General features: G+C 35.1%; 1 protein-coding gene across 4 annotated transcripts in view; it reads left to right on the forward strand.

Moving 5' to 3' along the window:
- cd2ap (CD2-associated protein) overlaps positions 1 to 19,969 on the forward strand; it is a 50,682-nt gene that overhangs the window by 8,108 nt on the left and 22,605 nt on the right. For all 4 annotated transcript variants that reach the window (XM_058755477.1, XM_058755479.1, XM_058755476.1 and 1 more), the window contains exons 2-6: positions 10,020 to 10,180; positions 14,990 to 15,188; positions 17,144 to 17,244; positions 18,131 to 18,251; positions 19,581 to 19,750. In XM_058755477.1, coding sequence (XP_058611460.1) covers positions 10,020 to 10,180; positions 14,990 to 15,188; positions 17,144 to 17,244; positions 18,131 to 18,251; positions 19,581 to 19,750 — 752 coding nt within the window. The remainder of the gene's footprint in view (positions 1 to 10,019; positions 10,181 to 14,989; positions 15,189 to 17,143; positions 17,245 to 18,130; positions 18,252 to 19,580; positions 19,751 to 19,969) is intronic.

Genomic DNA, 19,969 nt, shown 5'->3' on the forward strand with positions numbered 1-19,969 from the left:
GTCAGGGCTAAATTAGAAACAAAACCAACTAGCCACAATTTATTGTTGTTTGACATTATACATAACTTTGTCTTCTGCAAACTACACCAACAAGAAGAGGAAGAGACAATGACTGCGAGGCCACCAGCCATATTTTAACACCGTGTTAAAAACAGAAAGTGGCCACAGATTTCCATCCAAGAGGAGAGATGACGGCACTAGAGGTCGACCGATAGTGGATTTTACCGATACCGATAGCTAGGTTGGACCACACTGGCCGATACCAATTAATCAACCGATAGTTTTCAAAATGGATACTTAAAGAAAGCTAGTGCTTTACTATTAAAAAAAAAAAAAAAAAAAAGCAGTAACCGTACTGAACCATACATTGTAATAATATTAATATTATTACAATGTATGTAATAATATTAATATTATTTACTATATTGATAATTAAAGTTATTTCATAGTTTGCTAATGTTAAAAGAAGAAACTTTAAAATTTTTAAAATGTAGCCTATTAGTTGCTAATAGTGAATGTTGAAATGAACACACTCTAACAAGGAACAATACTTCTACAGTTTTCATTAATGCTACGAATGGACTCTTATTGTTAAGTATTACCATTTAATTTCAACAATCATGCTTAAAGATGGCCATTTTTAAATATCTACACAAGGCCATAGCATTAAAATTACATACATATGGATATTGTATGTGTACTCACACACTTTATATGCATCTATTTTTTAACACTTGATAATTATCTAATAAAAAAAAAAAATGTTAGTCACACACCGGGCAAAAGCGCAGTGCTGCGTCTAGGAGAACTCAGAGGTATCACTCTCACACACACACACACAAACACACCATTACGTTCAATTCAAGTGGCGGTCTAAAACAATTTATTTAATCCCCAAACGGACATAAATTTGCTTCAAGAATGAACAATGTGGCATAAATGAGTTTGAAGTTCGGTTTTTAAAAAAAACAGAGCACGCGGAAAGAGAAATCGCGATCTATTACAGCTCTCGATATGAAGCATACAGACTTTATTAGAGCCACAGAAAGACAAACGTTTTGCTGAAAAATGCACAATACATAATTTATAGCCTAGGGTGAAGTTATTATGTACATTCACAATGATTTGGGACAAATATAATGTAATTTAATCGAAAACTATGTGAATGGTGCTCTGTTCCGTGGCAGGATTTTCTGTCGGCTGTATTTAAATGTGTGTCTGGAGTTTCCCGCTCTGTGCAGCGCGCAGTGTCACGTGTCAAAAGGACACTCTCACACTAGAGGCCGCTCTCGTACTGTATAATGCTAGCGGACCCTTCTCAGCCACTCCAGCAATGGTTGCAAACCGGAAAACTATCGGCATGGATTTTTGCCGATAACCGATAGTTGCAACAACTATAACAACTATAGGTGCCGATTAATCGGCAAAACCGATGAATCGGTCGACCTCTAGACGGCACATGGTTTTGCGTTTGCTCAAAAAGGCTTGGGTTGTGTACTTGGTTATCTATTGTTTAAAATTTACTTCCAAGAGAGCTGTAAGATGCTTGACTTGTGAGACCCATCCCATATGAGATGCTCTAGTCAAGTGTAGCAGTGTAAGATGCAAGCGAAGTACGAAATTTGAGCGATTTCACTTTTCTGTGTAGTGTAGTGTTGTTGTTTTTTTTTTTTTTTTTTTTTTTTCACAGGGATTCAGTAAAAAATGGAAAACTCTTCCATCACATTGGGATTTTTTTGATTATTTAGACACTGCTTTGGCTTTCCCTATCCTGGTAACATTACTAGGGTCTGATGTCAGGACCAAATAGGGTAGTTCCGGAAATTTTACTAGATTTATTTGACCTTTTTAGGAAAAACAGAAAAAAAAAATTCAGTAACACTTAATTTTAAAGTGCCCTTATGGATTTTTGAAAAATTACCTTTCATGCAGTGTGTAACACAGCTCTAAGTGAATGAAAACATCATGCAAAGTTTTAAATCTGAAAGTGCACTGTGTATAAAGTTATTGTCTCTCAAAAGAAAGAGTCGAATCATTGAATTGAATTGAATCATTGAATCATTGAAACAAGTCGTTTTTAAAACGAATCCTAAGCCGTTTCATGTTGACGTCAACATGAAACATTAGCATATTGCCCGCCCACTTGTTGGTCTTTTGGCATTGGACAGAATGAAAATGCAAATTCATTCTTTGTCACTAGATGCCGCTTTTGGAGTGGTAAAAATAGCGGTTTCCCTGGTAACGTTGTACACAAAGCAGCACAGTGCTCACAAACCCTGCTTAATCAGGCGTTACAGGCATGATGAAATGAAAATGAGACCAATCGGACCAATCACTGCAGATTAGCGTCACACAAAGGAGGGGTTTGGAGAAATGAATCGTTGAGCGAATCGTTTGGGAGTCATTGAGCAAGTAAGGTAAAAAATAAATGCATATTATAAGACAATGAAAGTGTTTTTTGACCTTGCATGCATGTCCAGCTGTTGTTGGGACTCCCAAAACAAAAATATGAACCTTTCATTACCCATAATAGGGGCACTTTAAGGACCTATTCTTATTAACTAATTATTTATTAGCATACATATTACTAGCGTGTTGGCTGTTTATTAGTTCTAATAATTAGTACTTGCAAAGCATATATTTAGGGGCGGGCGATATACCGGTAGACACAATTAGGCTATGTTCACACTTGCCGTCTTTTTTGAAGCTGTCAGTGTCTGTTTTACATTATAATCCTATGGAGTAAACCGTGTTTTCAAAAAAGTCCTGAGCGCTTTTTAAAAGGCCACCGCCGGCGTCTTTTTCTGCAGCTCAGAGCGTCTTTTCAAGTTGAAAAAAGTTTTCTGAAAAAAAAACATCCTACGTCAATCGCCTTTTTGACAGCTAACCAATGACAAGTGAGTGGTGAGTCGTTTCCATAACAAAAACAAGAAAAAAGGTGAAGATAGTTTCGGAGCACAAGGAGTTGTATGAAACCGTGCATCATCCAACCGGAGTTCCTGGACTAAATTGTCGGAAGCACCATACAGTTTCCTTCCCCGTATAATGTCGCACTCCCACAAACATTGTGAACTGACATTACCCTCCCCGTTAACTTCAAAAGCCGACATTTCTGCAGCACACAGTGCTAGGCTACCGTTGCAGCTGTTGTTATAGCAACAAAAGATGCCCTTGGCTGCTATTTTTAACCAAAACGCTGCCAGCTTTTTATTTTACTAAAAAAGTGCTCTTGTCAACATGGTTACATGCTCATGTGACATTGCTGTGCTCTGTGGTCACAAAAACAGATCGTTTGCACACACTTTCAAGCATTGCAGTTTAAGTGATTTCAAATGCAATCAGCTGCAAAAGAAAGCTCATTTCACTATATGTGTGCGCTGTCTGTTTCTAAGCGCTGTCAGTGAGGCACGTGCATGTGAAGACGGTGCTCATAGAGCATGGGAGTATTAAAGAGCATTATTTTTGATGTTTTGTAGGCCTTGAATGGTTAAATACACACACTTGTATGTTTCAAAATGCCCAACTTCGCAAGTATCCTCGTAAACACAGTACTTTAGGTCTTATGTGAAAGCAAACAGCTGAGAAAGAAAACAAGTGTCACAGAATATTGGATCTCGGCAGCTCTTAAGTGACAGCTGTCTAAAGTTCCTCATGTTAATCAAACATCAAAATAGAGAAAATCTCTCACTCCTCTTGAATAAATTACTTTTGTAACTTTAATGAGAAGAAATATATATATTTAATAACACAGTGAAGAATATGCAGTGTTTTTGTTAGAGCTTCCCCCTAATAGTTGACTAACTGTTAGTCGACCAGAAGAGGCTTGGTTCGACCAAAATGTTATTAGTCGCTTAGTCGCAGGAAAAAAAAAATCCACATTGGCGAATTCCACATCTGTCCATGACGGACAGATCGTTGACGGCTGGTCTACGTGGCTACAGTACATCGGGCAGGACATCCAAATGCTCGCCTATCATTCATCGACCTCAAATCAGGATCATCATCTGAATTATGTAAATAGTAACAACTTTACATGGCTGCTTAGTCTAATTTTAACCTAGAAAATTGTTTGCTATTCAAGCGTCTGTGCGGAGTGTGGAAGCTGAACAGAAGCGCTCACTGCAGGACAGATGGAGGCACCGGTGCGCTCATTTTCTCTTAAAATACTCTTATTTTTGTTCATACAGATAAGAGTAATACATCTTTTTAGAATCTGTAAAGACTTTTATTACGTTTATTTCTATACACTTACAATAACAACAAAACACTGCGCTTTTGTAAAATAATGAAAGTGCTTTCTGCCGTCTCAGTCTCTGTGAACTCCATGTGTACTTGCCTTACAGAAAATATATCTACAGAGTGAAATGTCTACTTTCAAATGAACCAATTCAAATGGAAAACAAATAGCCTATTCTCAGATTATGTAATCCGTATGAAAGATGCACACAGGTGCATCCACTACTGCCGAGATTACGAGATTGTGTCAGTGTCACGGAATTCATCTCTTAAACCGAAAACAAAGAAAACACTAGTTTATCAACAAATTATTAGAATGTTAATTCTGCCGCCTTACTGTTTTCCCCGACACATTCATAATCATTACGTCTGCCAGTGCGCTGCGGCAAGCTTTATGCATGTGCTTGAGCGCTTATTAGGCTATATAGGCAATTAAAGGCTTATTATTATGATGTAAATGGTTTATTAATAAATGTGCGATTAGTCAAGTAATGCTTCAAATGAACGACTACTAGTCGACCAGAAAAATCTTTAGTTGAGGGCAGCCCTAGTTTTTATACATTTAATGACTTTATACAATTTATGTAGCACTACTTATTTATTTGTTCAACTGTAGTTTTTTTGTCGAAATGCTTGTAATTAGTTTCATATTCTTATTTAATCGCTGACTGTTTATTTGTCTTCAGTGAGCTTGAGTTTTTATTTTTATTTTTATTTTTTATTTGGGCTAGTATTAGTTTTTTTTTTGTGATATTGACACTGGTGACAAGAATTATGAAATTTCTAGGGTATCAAAAATGTGATGTCATAAAGACTATATTTAAAGCAAAAATAACTATATTGTGATATATATTGTTACTGTTACATATCGTGATATAAGATTTTGGTGATATTGCCCACCCCTACATATATTAATACCCTATTCTGCATGACCATATTTTAGATCCCTTAATCCTACCCCATGCCTAAACTTAACAACTATCTTACTAACTATTAATAAGAAGCTAATTAAGTGGTTATTGTGGCAAAAGTCATAGCTAATAGTTAGGCTAATTGATAGTGAGAATTGGTCCTAAAAATAAAGTTTATCCTGGCCAGAGTTCTGGTCAGGGTAGCAGCTATACAAACTAATAACAAGATTAAAATGTAACGCATTAAACATGATATACAAAAACCAATGTGTTGTAGGGGTGTCACATTATGCAGCTAGTTGCCACCTGTCATAAAACAGTACATTTAAAGAAGAATGTGATTGGTAGCTTTATTATTTATTTATTATACTACGGGGCCATTGAATGCTGTAGTCTGTTTCACTGACGAATGTTCTAAGTAGGGCTGCAGCTAACGATTATTTTTATTGTCGACTAATCTATTGATTACTTTTCAATTAATCCATTTATTATTTTCGTATCAGTTGATGATTTCTTTAGTTAAACTATCAATAAATAATAACAGTAACTTCTGCAATTAATCTTTTAATGTTTTATTCAAATGTTTTCTCATAATTAATACTTTACAAAAATAAATAATAATAACAATAAATACAAAAATAACAATAAAGAAAAACAACAACAAGAAAAGAGAAAACGAAATAATAACAATAAATTAATAAAAAATAAAAATGAAAGAAAGAAAATAAGTTAAAAAAAATAAGAAAAGAAAGAATAATAATAACAATAAATAATTAATAAAAAAGAGAAAGAAAGCAAGGAAGCAAGAAAGAAATAGGCTAACAATAACAAGAAAGAAAGGAAAGAATTACAGGGCAGTGATACAATCAATAGAAATGCACATTATGGCTGCATTCACAATTACTGTTTGGGACTGACAGCAGTTGCTTACAGGTGAGAGACTTGAAATGTTGTATTTATTCAGCAGATTTAAAACATCTGCTTGAATACATCTCTGTATGAATGAGCAGCTGAAGTCACAACCGCGTTCAGGACACTAGAGCGACAGAATAAAAAATGGCGTCATAACACCGGGAAGTTTTATCACAGTTGACAGCCCGTTTTTAAATAAATGAGCCCAGTCGAGGCTTGTTCTATCCATCACACACTTAAACAACTAGCAATTACTTTAAATGCTTTGTTAGCTAGTGCAGAGAGCGCGTTTGGTTCTCGCGTCTCAGAGCTCGCGCAATCGCGCCCACGGCACTGACTGCAGCTCCAGTGGATCTTCAGATGAACGCGAATCATTTCTACTTCTCCATCTCTGTGGGTGCTTTAAACCCGTCATATGTATATAGGCAACTCGATGTTCCGTGCTGGTCCGTTCATTCAGCGCAGCTTTGAATGCGGTTGTGAATCCTGACAATGTAAAGGCGTCAGTTCGGCTATATATATGCGGTTCTGATGGTCGTATAATAATGGAATGCTCTATGTACGCAACTCTATGAAGTGATGTTGTCATCCTAGCCTTTACCTTCTGCTCTAGTGTCTTGTTTTGTGTTAAACATGGAAGAAAAACAGTCTTAAGTAGGGATAACTGCAGACTCGCGCAATGGGCGTGGCTAAAGGTGCGACTCGTCGACGCATTCCATGCTAATCGACGTATTTTCATAATCGACGTAATCGATGACGTCGACGAATTGCTGCAGCCCTAGTTCTAAGGTGTGCAATTATTTTCAAGGAAACGCATGGCGAGCGTAGTTCAAGGCAGGTCTTGATCGCATTACATGTCCATATCACTTTGCCAAATGATTTCAGTTATTTCAAAGTTCCTTACAGCCTAAAACAGCAAAATAACCAAAACCCACAATGACACTGGCCAAGCAAATAAATATAGTAAACAATAAGATAAAAACAACAGATTATTTCCAATTTTTGCCAAAAAAAAATTGTTTGTGTACGGAAAGCACATACTCTGTCTCCTGCTCTCTCTCCCTTACAGACGCACATATATAGTACAGACAGTTACATGTACTAGAGTTTTAAGGACAAAAATAGAACGAATGCATTGAAATGTATCATCTGATCAATGTTTTATACTTATTCAACATTTTTATAGATATGGTTATTGTGAATTCTTCTGGCCACAATAATTGTGTAGTGAAAATTTGATATTGTGACAACCCTAATATATTGTATTATTATTATTCACTGCTGCATTATGTACACCTTCCACTTTTTTAGCAGCCAGAAAATGTAATCTTTGTTGAAACATCATATTTCTTTACCGGCATTGAATATCATTTGGGATCAGATTTTTAAGACTATGATGAGTTACACAGCCTGTGATAACATTAGGACATCCAGCAGATGCCAGCTACTAGTGACCAACATTACACTGATGAAATCATTGAGAATGGGGCATAACACAGATTCCTCATCATCAAATTAGCCTAAACTGGTTTATTTTGCATCTCTCGACAGAGATATATGCCCAAAATATGTGGGGCATACAGGGAATTTTGTTTGATTACAACCGTTATTTATTTGTTTGTAGAAATACTTTGTACAGACATAACCAGACAAGGTAGGAATGAGATCCTGTCAAACACTCTGACCTCTTCCCTGTGTTTTCCATGAGACGTCCCTGCTATATCTGACATTGCTGTGTAAATAACCTTTGTCAACAGAAGTAATGTGTGCATATGCAGCTGATCACATTCTTCTTAGACTCATGCAACTCTCACAGCCAGATTTAGCGCTTTTCCTAAGGCATTGTCTAACATGATACAATTTCCAAAGACTCTGGAAATGGTTGGGAGATGTTTGTGTCTGGGTGTCCGTGGTAATAATTAGGTAGCAGAGAAACACACATTGCTCAGACATTGTTGTTTTTGTTTGCCTGAAAGTTGATGGATACCGCTTTGCTTGGAAACGGTCATTCCAAAGCCCTTGAAAAAGTTCTTTAAGTGCTTTTGGCTGTTAAAATGACCATTGTTAGGCTTTGTCCTTGTAAACATACCTATATTTGATTAAAACATTGTTTATAGTCTGTGCTCTGCTGGCCCTTGGCCCAGTGATTTTGAAGTTATCGCTCAACAAAGAGGTCAAACAATAGTGGCTGTAAAGGGCAAGGTCTAGATGTCCACACGGTTCTTCTGTGGTCTTGGTGCGGAATGTTTATTCACTCTTTAAAGGTCAGATCCAACTATATTAGGACACATTTTAAATATTGGACTAGTCAAGTTCATGTTGATCTGATTGTGCTTTAACTTCTGTGTTAAGTAAAAAATCTGGATACAATCGTTTTGAAATTAATTGGAGTCATTACAATTAATCAGAAATCACACTATGTAAAACAAACAAACAAAAAACTGGTAAAATCAGCAAACCTTTCAAATTAATACCCATCACACATTACAAAAAATGGTTATAATAATATTATAGGCATTTTTTTGCCGAATACATAAATACCTTTAGGCTTCCTTGTTGAGAAACTGACATAATGAAATACATTTTATTTTGGGTCCGTGCAGCTGCCTTTAACGATGAAATACGAGGTCAAATTGACTCATAATCATCATAACTGTAATAGAAATTCTATCACATCAAAGTAGTGCTGGGCGGTATGACCAAAAATTTATATCACGGTATTTTTCAAAATTATACCGGTTTCACGGTATATGACGGTATTTTTTTTTTTTCATGCATGACCGGGTGTTAACCACATTTTCTACTGATTGAGAGAGGAAAGACTGCAGTAGATTGACTTAGAATGCCCTATTTTACTGTCATGATGAGCGAATATTGTAGAAAAATTCCACACTAAATAGTGACTAAAAACAACTCATTAATACATGTTAACCAGGAGTCACTCTTATTTATAATCGCAACATCATCTGATAAAATCAACATGCATCTAACGTTACACTAAAGAGCGCCTTCTTCCAGCTGAACCATAGCTAAGGTTTATCCAAAAAAATCGCTAGGTTTGTCAGTTTGTATATTCTATGGAAAAAAAGCCGCTAAAAGGGTCTGAAAGTTGCTAAATATAGTGCTAAAGTCGCGCTCGTGCATGTGAGATGCGGGAGCTGATGGCAGCGGGCGGTGGATATTGTGGATGAGTTCTTCTGTCATCCATAGACTGTAAAGGTGTCATCACGTTCTACTATTTCTACAGCTTCAGAACTTTCACGCTTAGTAACACATACAGCTGTGTCCTCACCACAATTCAATAGTGAAAAGAGACCCCTCTCAAACAGTGTTGCGTTCAGAACGTTATTTAAATAACACTGGTATTGCGGTATTTAAAAAATTCATATAAGAAAAATAAACACCGGTATTCGGTATTAACCGGTATACCGCCCGGCACTACATCAAAGTGTCGAAACAGTGCAGGTATGTTCATGGTCCTAAGTGAGGAAAAATCGCAAAATTTCAAGAAAAACATTGTAAGGTAGCCAGTATTTCAGACAACATGAAAATCAAAATGGGTCAAATTGACCCGCAGCAAATGAACAGTTCATCCCAAAGTTAATATTCTCATCATTTGGACTAGTATGATAACTATTGTGCTTTTTTTTTTTATCCATATGTGATTCAACTAAGAAAGGCGGAAAGTCATGTGGGTAAATGATGACAGAAATTTCATTTTTGGGTGAACTATACCTTTAAGGACCATCGATACATTTTAAATTGTATACAGTATCAGTTTCAGTGTATGTGTCATACACATACATACTATATCAGTTTGTATTTGGTGTGAAATGCCTTGGTTGTATTTTACAGTACATCCTTTTTAAGTAATATCCGTGCCATTATGTCTCAAACAACCTTTATCAGAGTCTTAATCACAGCATGACTTTCAATGACTGTCTGTTCTCCCCTTTGTAGTTGAGGTGGTGGTGGAGTTTGAGTATGAAGCCGCCCACGAAGATGAGTTGACCCTCAGACTTGGAGATGTGATCAGAAATGTGCGACGAATTGAGGAGGAGGGATGGATGGAGGGAGACCTCAACGGGAAACGAGGCCTTTTCCCAGACAACTTTGTAAAGGTAATTTCAAGAAATGCTGTTTTAAATGTAATATATTGGCTTTATGTAAGGAAATAAAGGAGGGTAGAAAACCTTGTGGTTGGCCAAAACTGAGTGACAACAGGAAGGAAGGGGTTTTCTTTAGGTATGACATTACACGTTTTGTATTCCCTCTGAAATCTGGCCATGTGTCATAGCAGGTATTGCAGTCTCATCTTCAATTTGTGTACCTCTTAATTAGTGTTTTGAGTAGATACTGAAGCAGCGTGAGGTTGTAATGGCAAATCTTGTCAAAGGCAGGAAATTATTGCTTTCGTTTCCTTGCGGAGATCCTTTAGTAGGGTGTGAGGTAATCTTCCACCCCCTTAACTGAACTTTGATCCCGGAAAGATCTGATAGTCAGCACTCAGGTGGTTTCAGGAGAAGATCATGGAAATCGAGCAGGTAAGGAGCTTGTTTTAGTTTGTCTGTCTGTCAGTTTGTATCTAAATAAGATCTTGGGCTTGTCGTGTCTGGAAAATATGTTACTGGTAATGTTTTGTCTATAGGTGGTTTTCTGTTCATTCAGTTTCTCATAATATGGCACTGGATTTGATTGCCTGTTTCGTTGAATCACCAGACAGATCGCAGATAGCCAGGATTTAAAAGGCGCTTACAGGAAAAGCATAACGAGAAAATAATTATTTAGTAAAAATGTTTTTACACTAATGGCACAATTTTTTTGTGTTCTTAAAGTTCATTTTCTACAATTGTGCATTTAGAACATTTGTGTTTTGAATAAAGATTAATTTTTTTTTTTATATTTATTTATTTTTAGACGGGAATAGTTTTTGAAGTGATTTACACTTTTGGTAACACTTTACAATAAGGTGTCATTTGTTAACATTAGTTAATGTATTAACTAACATGAACAAACAATGAACAATGCATTTATTACACTATTTAATAATGTTCATTAATGAAAATACAGTTGTTCATTGTTTATTCACAGTGCATTAACTAATGTTAACAAACACAACTTGTGATTTTAATAATGCATTAGTAAATGCTGAAATGAACATTAACTAAGATGAAGAAATTTTGTAGAAGTATTGTTCATTCTTAGTTCATGTTTACTAATGTTGTTAACTAATGAACCTTATTGTAAAGTGTTACCACACTTTTTAACTGAGGACATTTGTGATTTTATGTACTGCTTTCAGTTCACTGGTTTCATGTACGGATAATTTTGTATATTTATTTATTTATTTATTTATTTTAATTATTTAGGTATTATAAGAAAACCAGGAGCTTTAAAAAGGTTGACAAGGCTGACCTCAAATTAGTTACTGAGCAGGGAGTAACAAAAAGGAATTTCTTTGTCAGCATCTCAGACAGGAAGTTTGGAGCGGATGCAGCCTGTGGCATTCTCCATTCTGCACTGGAGCCTCCAGGAAATAAAAAGCGCTGCTCCACATGCCTTTCTCTCAAACCCAAAACCTGTCCATATAAACCCAGCTCAAAAGACTTCTGTAGAGTTTCTGTGGTAATACTGTGGCAGTGCTAGAATAATGCTAGGGTACTTTGATGTATTACGTAGTACTGAATGTATTACATAGTACTTACCATAGTATTAAAGGGTACTTCAAAGAATGTCATGTTATCAACCATAGTACATTTCCAAAAAACAACATGGTATTATGCCTCAAATTCTATGGTAGCTCCTTTGGTAGTAGACTAAATAAAGCAGGTGCAAAGTGTTCTGATTTTGGCATAGCAAATGAGGTTTAAGTAATTTAACATTTTTTTGCTATTATTATTATTTTTATGTAATTGCATTTATGGATATTGTGCCACTAGGCTCACCTAGTGAAAGAAACACTTTTTCCATTTAATTGATTTAAAGTTGTTGACATTAAATGATTGCATGATTTATTTATAATTAATTTATTAACCTTTTAATTCCCTGATTTGTAGAATGCAATTTCTTTTTAAATTTAGTTATCATTTTAAGTTTTAGATTATGATTTCACCATACACTCTCTACAGATACATTTCAAACACCTTTAAATCAATTAGAAAGTTTGGGGTTGTTTATTGTTGACATGTTTATTGGTAATTCATATGGAAAAATATATTATTTAAAACCATTTTTTTAAGTTAATTTAATTTTAATTATGTGTCATTTATTACATTCTAATTGCTACCTTAATTAAAATTTAAGAATTTAAAAGGTTTTTTAATTCAATGCTGAATTGCACGCTAAATAGGTGTAATCATTGAGAGAGAGAAGCACAGAGCAAGTTTCAACTGGATGAGCTGAGAACTTCTCGGGTGTATGAGAACACTGCTGTCTGAAGTCGCTGGAGATCTTATCACTCCTTTGCTTCTCTTCTGTCTCTCTCTTTCCACCTTTTTCTGAATGTGTGAGGGAGGCTGTGGTGTTGCTCAATTTACATGTGTTTGGAAACCGTGAATGTAGGTGCTAGTCAGTGGTTTCTGTAGAGTTTTACATGATCTGGGCGTGAAGAATGTAAATGTAAATGTAAATGTAGAGTGTAAACCTAACAATGTATTCATGCATTCATGGTAAAATAAACAAAACCTCCAGGTGCTGTTGGGCTGTTGAATTCTCTCAGACATTTTTATTTGAATTTAAACTGCATTAAATTCTGTTTTTTTTTTTTTATTGTATTACTGAAAAAAAAAACATTCTGTATTTATTTATCAAACAGGTTTTGCTAAATCCTTTATACCATAGTATAGGGTAAATGTACCTATTAATCTCACCAAAATCTACATTGAGACATTTTTAGCACACAAGATATTGGTTTCAGTACAAAAAGTTGTGATAAAATAAAATATTAATCTCTCACACAAAAATATTTAATTTTATTTTAAATGACAAAAGCATTTCAATTAAGATATACATCATTAAATTCAAAAAGTCTGGCTGTGCTTAATGGGTACATTTTTGTACCCTTTAAGCACACCCCTGTTCCCAATAAGCTCACATCATGTTTTATTTAAAAAATTGTGTTTATTTTTAAAGGAACATTTTTAAAGAATAATTGTAAAAATATATATTTTTGAAGGTACAAAGTCAATCACAAAAAAACAGAATACTAAAATCAAGCAACAAGGCATTCAATTTGATCAGTTATATATTCATAATGAAGTGTCATTTTAGCACATTGCAACATCTAGGCTAGTCCACGTTCAAATAAGTAACACATTCAAAAATCAAATAAACCAAACCAATGAAACCTTTAATTCATGGGGATGAACACAGAAACTAGCCTCATTATGAAGCCTCTTTTTAAATGGATGTCAACTTATGATAGTCTCTTATGGCTGGAATACACTACACGATTTTTGCCCTGATTTTCCACAGATTTACAGTCTGGAGAAGTTGATGCTAGTTGCCAAAGATCAGAGCCAGTCTGTAGATTTGAGTTGACAGAATCCATAGAAAATCGATGACCTTTAACTTAAAGTGACAACCATCAGTTAATATTTAAAGTCTGTTTATGCAGTATTTACAGAGACGTTCAGTGTGGAAGAGCTTAAAGAGAGCACACTGAGCTTAATTGGGGCAGCAGCGATTTTTAATACATTTCATGTAATATTAAAATGACAGGATTTTTGCTAAATAAATAGTCTAGGTCATGTATTAAGTTCATACATATTTTAATATGAACAACTATTATTAACAATATCTATGAATTTTTCTTATTGATGTCACACTGAAGCTGTGTGATTTTCATTGTAGTGCACCCTTTAAGCTCACCTTAAAATAATATGAAATCTTTAAAAATTACAGCACTGTAAAACGACAGACCAGCAATAAACTGTCAATTTATAATAATATGGATGTAAAAGTACAAGCCAGTAATGCCTGTGAAGTAATATATTAGCGTAGCACACAATCTTATACAGCTAGTCAGCTAACTGTATTCTGTAGCATCTGCGCTGTGTTGCTAAAACTATTTTTTGGATCTAATGTAATTATTTCCCACATCCAAGTTCCAGGTTATAATATGCAAAAGTCTGAACATCAATCTCATAGTTTTACAATAAGTAGTAAAACTTACCCAAAATAAAGGCTTAAACATCTAAAAAAAACGCCCATTTAAGGGGCTCCTCTTTTACTGAAAGTTTTCAGACAGCTTTCAAAATGGCCGCCAGACAGTGTAAACACATGGATACTCATATCTCGGTGTGCAATGATCTGATTGACTTGAAATTATTGGAGGTATATAGTAACAAACACATCAATTGGTTAAGACATCAAGTAGGAAAATAAATTATTTTTTCTTTTTATAATCTGATCTCAAAAATGGAAGTGTGCTTAATGGGTACGTGAGCTTAATAGGTACGTTTACCCTACTAGCAATGCTATGAGTGACAAAGAAACATGGCGTAACGTGTAAATACAGAGACAAATTAATATGAGAGAAATTAGTCAGAAGATATAACGTCTGTCAGGTTCCAAACAAACTGAGAAAATAATTAAAAATGATGAATTACCTTTCATTTGTGCAGCGTTTTCTTCACTTGATTTTTCAATAATACACAGTGCCATATGATTATTTAATATATAAAGCATTTTCATTTGAATTTTCAGAGAACATATCATGATACATGTTGTGTCCGTGGTATAAAATTACTCCTACCATGATGTGTGATTTGTCATACTGCTGTTATATGTACCGATACATACCAATTAAAAAAAAAAAAAAAAAAAAAAAAAATTGTATAGCCTGAATGCACTGTAAGTCGCTTTGGATAAATGTAAATGTAAATGTATATGTGATATTTGATTCTTTTTGTGTGTGTGTGTGAATCAAGGAGGTGAAAAAAGATGAGCCAAAGTCCAAAGAGGAGCCAAAGGAGGCTAAAGAAGTGAAGGAGGTGAAAGATGAGACTCCAATACAGCGGCGAGCATCAGGGAATGTGGCGAGCCTGGTGCAGAGGATCAGTACCTATGGCATCCCGGCAGGAGGAATTGGCTTACAACCCCATTCTAAACCCCGTGCCTCAAAAAAGAGTGCGTTTTTTTTTTGTTTTTTTTTTCATTTCAAATTCTAACAGCTTTTTGCTCTTCTTTAACTTAGAGATTTTGTTTTTAGAATATCCCTTCTACCCAACAGACCACATGTCTGTCTCTGTGACAGCCCTGGACTCAATAACAGCAAAAACATTGTCACGAATCCACCCAAGCTTTTTAGCCATTGAGCAAAAGTAGCCAATCAGAAACACGTTCTACCTGTAAATCATTTTGCATGTTTGAGTTTGCTGACATTGGGTTGACTGACATGTCTTTGGATGAAGGCCATGTGGTCAAATGTAGTGGTCTCATTCAGCCTAGTGGAAAGTAGCATCATGGGTTACAGCATCTTTATTGTTAATTGGTTATTAGTGTGTCATTGTGGGATTTAAAACTTTTTAGCATTAATTTAATGTCAAAATAATTTGATAAGATGATTTTTATATAGCTATCAATAGTACAGCAGATGGTAATATCTCACCATATTTTGTTTTTGTGGTTTGTTTGGATGGAATCAGATTTTAGCACAAAAATGTTTAGCAGATGACCGCTTTGGCCAGTAGTGGGCAGCAGTTGCTTTCTTATCGGCTCATAAAACCTGTTTTCATTTCCTCTGTCTTGAGTCTTGAGTGTACGACTGTCTCCGATTTTAGAGGAAGTCCACTTGATCCTCTCCAGCTGCATGGGAACATTGTCACAGAACACAACGATTGTGGTGCCGTCCTACCTTCAAGGTTTCTGCTGAACAAATCTAAAACAGTGATAACAGTGGAATGTAGTTGTTGATTCTCTTCCTCTGTGCTCCTGTGCAGGTTTATCACATTGTACCCTTGAGGAAATAATGTATATTTTGTTTCGTTTCTGCTCAGTGCAGCTTACATTACAAGCCAGCCATAGAGAGCCTTCTACTAAACTAAACAGTACTATGGTGGTACAGTAATAGAATTAGATACCAATACTGTATCAAAAGCTTTAAATTGATAAGCAATGAATTAATCGCATTAAGGGACAGTAAAGGCAATTATAATGTTCTGAATCTGAAAATCTAAATAATTGCAGTTTTTTTTTTTTTTACTTGCTGTTCATCAAAGAATCCTGAAAAATGTCTAATGGTTTACACAAAAATTAATTAAAAAAATAAATAAAATTAATAAAAGTTACTTGAGCGCACCAAAGGAGCATATTAGAATGATTTCTGGAGGATCATGTGACATTTAAAACTGGAGTAATGGCTTCAGAAATTTCAGCTATGCCATACAGGAATAAATTACTTTTGAAAATGTTTTACACTGTTACTGTTTTTAATGTATTTTTGATCAAATAATGTAACCTTGATGAGCATATGAGACCAAATAATTGATACAAATTGTTTAAAAATAATTTATCTGTATTTTTATCAGAATTATTTTGTGAAGTTCAAAAGAACAGCATTTATAACATAATAGTCATTTTTTTTACATTTTAAATGTTTACTGTCACTTTTAATCAATTTAATGCATCATTACGGAGTAAAAGTAATATTAAAAAAAAAAAAATCAATCAAATCCTACCGATCCCAATCTCTTCAACTGTAGTGTAAGTGGTAAATAATTGAGCATTTCTCACAGTCCACAAGCATTAGAAGATTTAGTAGTGGAGACGATTTCTCAGGTTTAGTTTTTGGGTGACTGGTAACATGTCTTAATTTGGCATGTAATATGGAGCAAACAGAGTAATCTGCCGTTTTCTTTTCTCCTTAAAGGGCACATGAATCATCTCAAGGACAGGGTGTGGTGTCTGTGTGTGAGAATGTATGTGTGCATACGAGTTTAATAAAGACTCTTCCTGATTGTGCTAGTCTATCTCTCATTGAGCCCTCTTCAGGGAGCTGGAGGAAAAGCTCCCCTTGCATACTGGCGTTATTGGCTGAGTGACGTGTCAGGCCAGATCCAGAGTGACTTGTGTTTTCATTCCAGAGCCCAAGAAGCGTCAGTGCAAAGTCCTGTTTGAATATGTGCCTCAGAATGAAGACGAGTTGGAACTGAAGTTTGGAGATATCGTTGACATCACGGAGGAGGTCAGCTTTTGTCTTTTGTATTTAATGTAACTCAATGTTTTGAAATTGTGCTGAATATATTAGTTTTCTATTTATAGAAATCCAACTGTTCTTTGGATAGGCTTTTTGCATGCTGCAGTGTGAGATATGATGATAAAGTAGTTAGATGTTCCTTAATTTTTATTTTACACTCAGATGTTTCTCATGAGCTAGTAATAAAAATGTAGTTTATTTATTTACTTATTTTACATATTCTGTCTTAAACATTTTTTGTGACTTCATCCATAATGGTATGAAGATCAGTGGTTCTCCAAAGGTGGTTTGTGGCCCAAAAAGTCACAAGTCTGTTTTGATAGGGTTGCAGACAGGAAGGAAAACAACTATATAAAATGCAAATGAAACAATTCAAGAAATCATATCATTGTGAATAGTTTGTAAATGAATAAAAATAAATAAATGGGCATACATAGGCTGAATGCTTCATATGTCATGTGGTGTTTGTCAAAAAACAGATAAATGGACACATACCAATATGACCAACATATCCCTCATCCCTCATCAAAAGAAAAAAAAAAAGAAATATGCAAGACTACTTTAAGCCAGACTACATTTAATATGGCCCTTTTATGGCAAGGATTTTCTTTTGTTTGTTTTCTTTTGTTTCTGCCTATCAGAATTCAAGCAACATTAAAAATATTGCATAATTTAATACATTTTTTAAGTCTTTGCATTTTTTTAGGACAGTTTTGCCTCATGCTTTAAACAATTTTTCTATTGTGTTGTTTTGTCACTTGATGTCCAGTGTAAAATCTGCATCCTGAAGTGAAACCAGTTGAGACCCACTGTCTTTGAAAATTAGCGTTTGACTAGACAGTTCCTGAATTAGTGCTGACTAAGTGTTTTTTAGGTTGAGGAGGGCTGGTGGAGCGGAAGCATGAATGGGAAGTCTGGGCTTTTTCCTTCCAACTTCGTCAAAGAAATAGAATCAACTGAAGAGACAGAGACCAGCGACATAACAGAAGAGCCAGGTACTGCTCAGCTTAACTCAGAAAGGGCTTGTCCTTACACGAAAGCACTCAACAGACACCTTTGTTGGTTTTTTGTACGTTTAAGGGTGTGTGTGCGGTGTTATGTTAGACCTAGTCACGGCATCTGCAGTTGACAGCTTTTTGTTCATAATATTAATTTATTTGAGGCATTAGGCCAACTGAAGCAGTCTTAAAAAGCAGGCCAAGTGTACTCCACTGTTCAAAAGTTTGGGCTCAGTAAGATTTAAAAAAATAAAAAAACTTTTATTCAGCAATCATACATTAACTTAATCAAAACTGACAGTAAAATGTTAATAATTTTGTTTTCTTTATCAAAAAAATGCTGTTCTTTTTAAACTTTTTTTTTCATCAGTATCCTGAAAAAAAAAATGTATCACGGTTTCCATGAAAATATTAAGCATCACAACTGTTTTCAACATTGACAATAAGAAATTATTCTTGAGCACCAAATCAACATACTTGACTGCTGAAAACTCAGCCATCACAGGAATAAAAATATATTAAAAAACAGTTATTTTAAATTGTAATAATATTTCACAATATTATGGTTTTACTGCATTTTTGATCAAATGAAAGCAATCTTGATGGGCATAAGAGACTTTCAAAAACATTCTTGCCAACCCCAAATTTCTGAAAGTATAAATTAAGTAATAATGGCCCACATTGAATAAATATTTGGTGTACATTTGAAGAAATAGTTCACCCAAAAAATTTAGGTTTGAAATGAAAAATGTCATTATTTACTTACTGTCATGTTTCTCCAAATCCGTATGAATATCTTTTTTCTATGCAACCGAAAAGAAGAAATGGTAAACAATTGTACAGGTTGTTTTTTTTGTTTTTTTTACTATGAGGTTTTCCAATTTAAAGTGAAATGAAGTATAATAGCAAAATTAAAATTGCATACTGTATTCCAAGTTTTCTGAATTCATGAAAGCTTAGCATGAGCAACAGACTGAACAGTCTGATTTAACTAATTATTCAGATTAGTAAGATCAGGCTCATAAGAACGATTCATTCATGAATGGATATCGCTACTTCTGTCAAGAACTTTCATACAGGAGAGCTAGTGCAGATGTCACGATTTTTAGTTCCAACTTAAATTTTCATCTGTTCCTCACACAGATGTATTGTATGACTTTAGAAAACCTGGCATGTAGCGCACAACTTGTATGGATCACTTTTTTTTGCTTTTGTGTTTGTCAAATTCAAATATTAGTTATTTTAACAGTGTTTTTAGTTTACTTTGCACATAACATTTTGTAAAGCTTGTTGTGGTGGTACTAATACAGCAGTGTGTGTTCACAGATAACAGAGATGGAGCGTCTAGCCCCACGTCCCCTCACCAAGGCAATGGTGTCATGGCCCAACCGAAGAAGATCAAGGGCATCGGCTTTGGTGACATATTCAGAGAAGGCTCTGTAAAGCTCAGAGTCTCTCAAAGATTACCATCTGACAATGAGGAAAAGAAAGAAAAAGTAAGTGTAGTTCTGCACATGACATTGTCTTGTTTTCCTTCCTCAAAGTATTTCCCTTGTCTATACTGCAGGACTAGTACCAATCCCAGAAAATGCAGTGTACACTTCACATTATCATTGCCTTGGCATGTATGAAAATAAGTGCTGCCCATTCCCATAGCCAAGAGCAATGGAGCGTTGAAGGCTAATTACATGTCTAACTGCTCTACAAGTTTTGAT

This window comes from Onychostoma macrolepis, chromosome 20 (genome assembly GCF_012432095.1).
Source record: "Onychostoma macrolepis isolate SWU-2019 chromosome 20, ASM1243209v1, whole genome shotgun sequence".
Classification (NCBI taxonomy): Eukaryota; Metazoa; Chordata; class Actinopteri; order Cypriniformes; family Cyprinidae; genus Onychostoma; species Onychostoma macrolepis.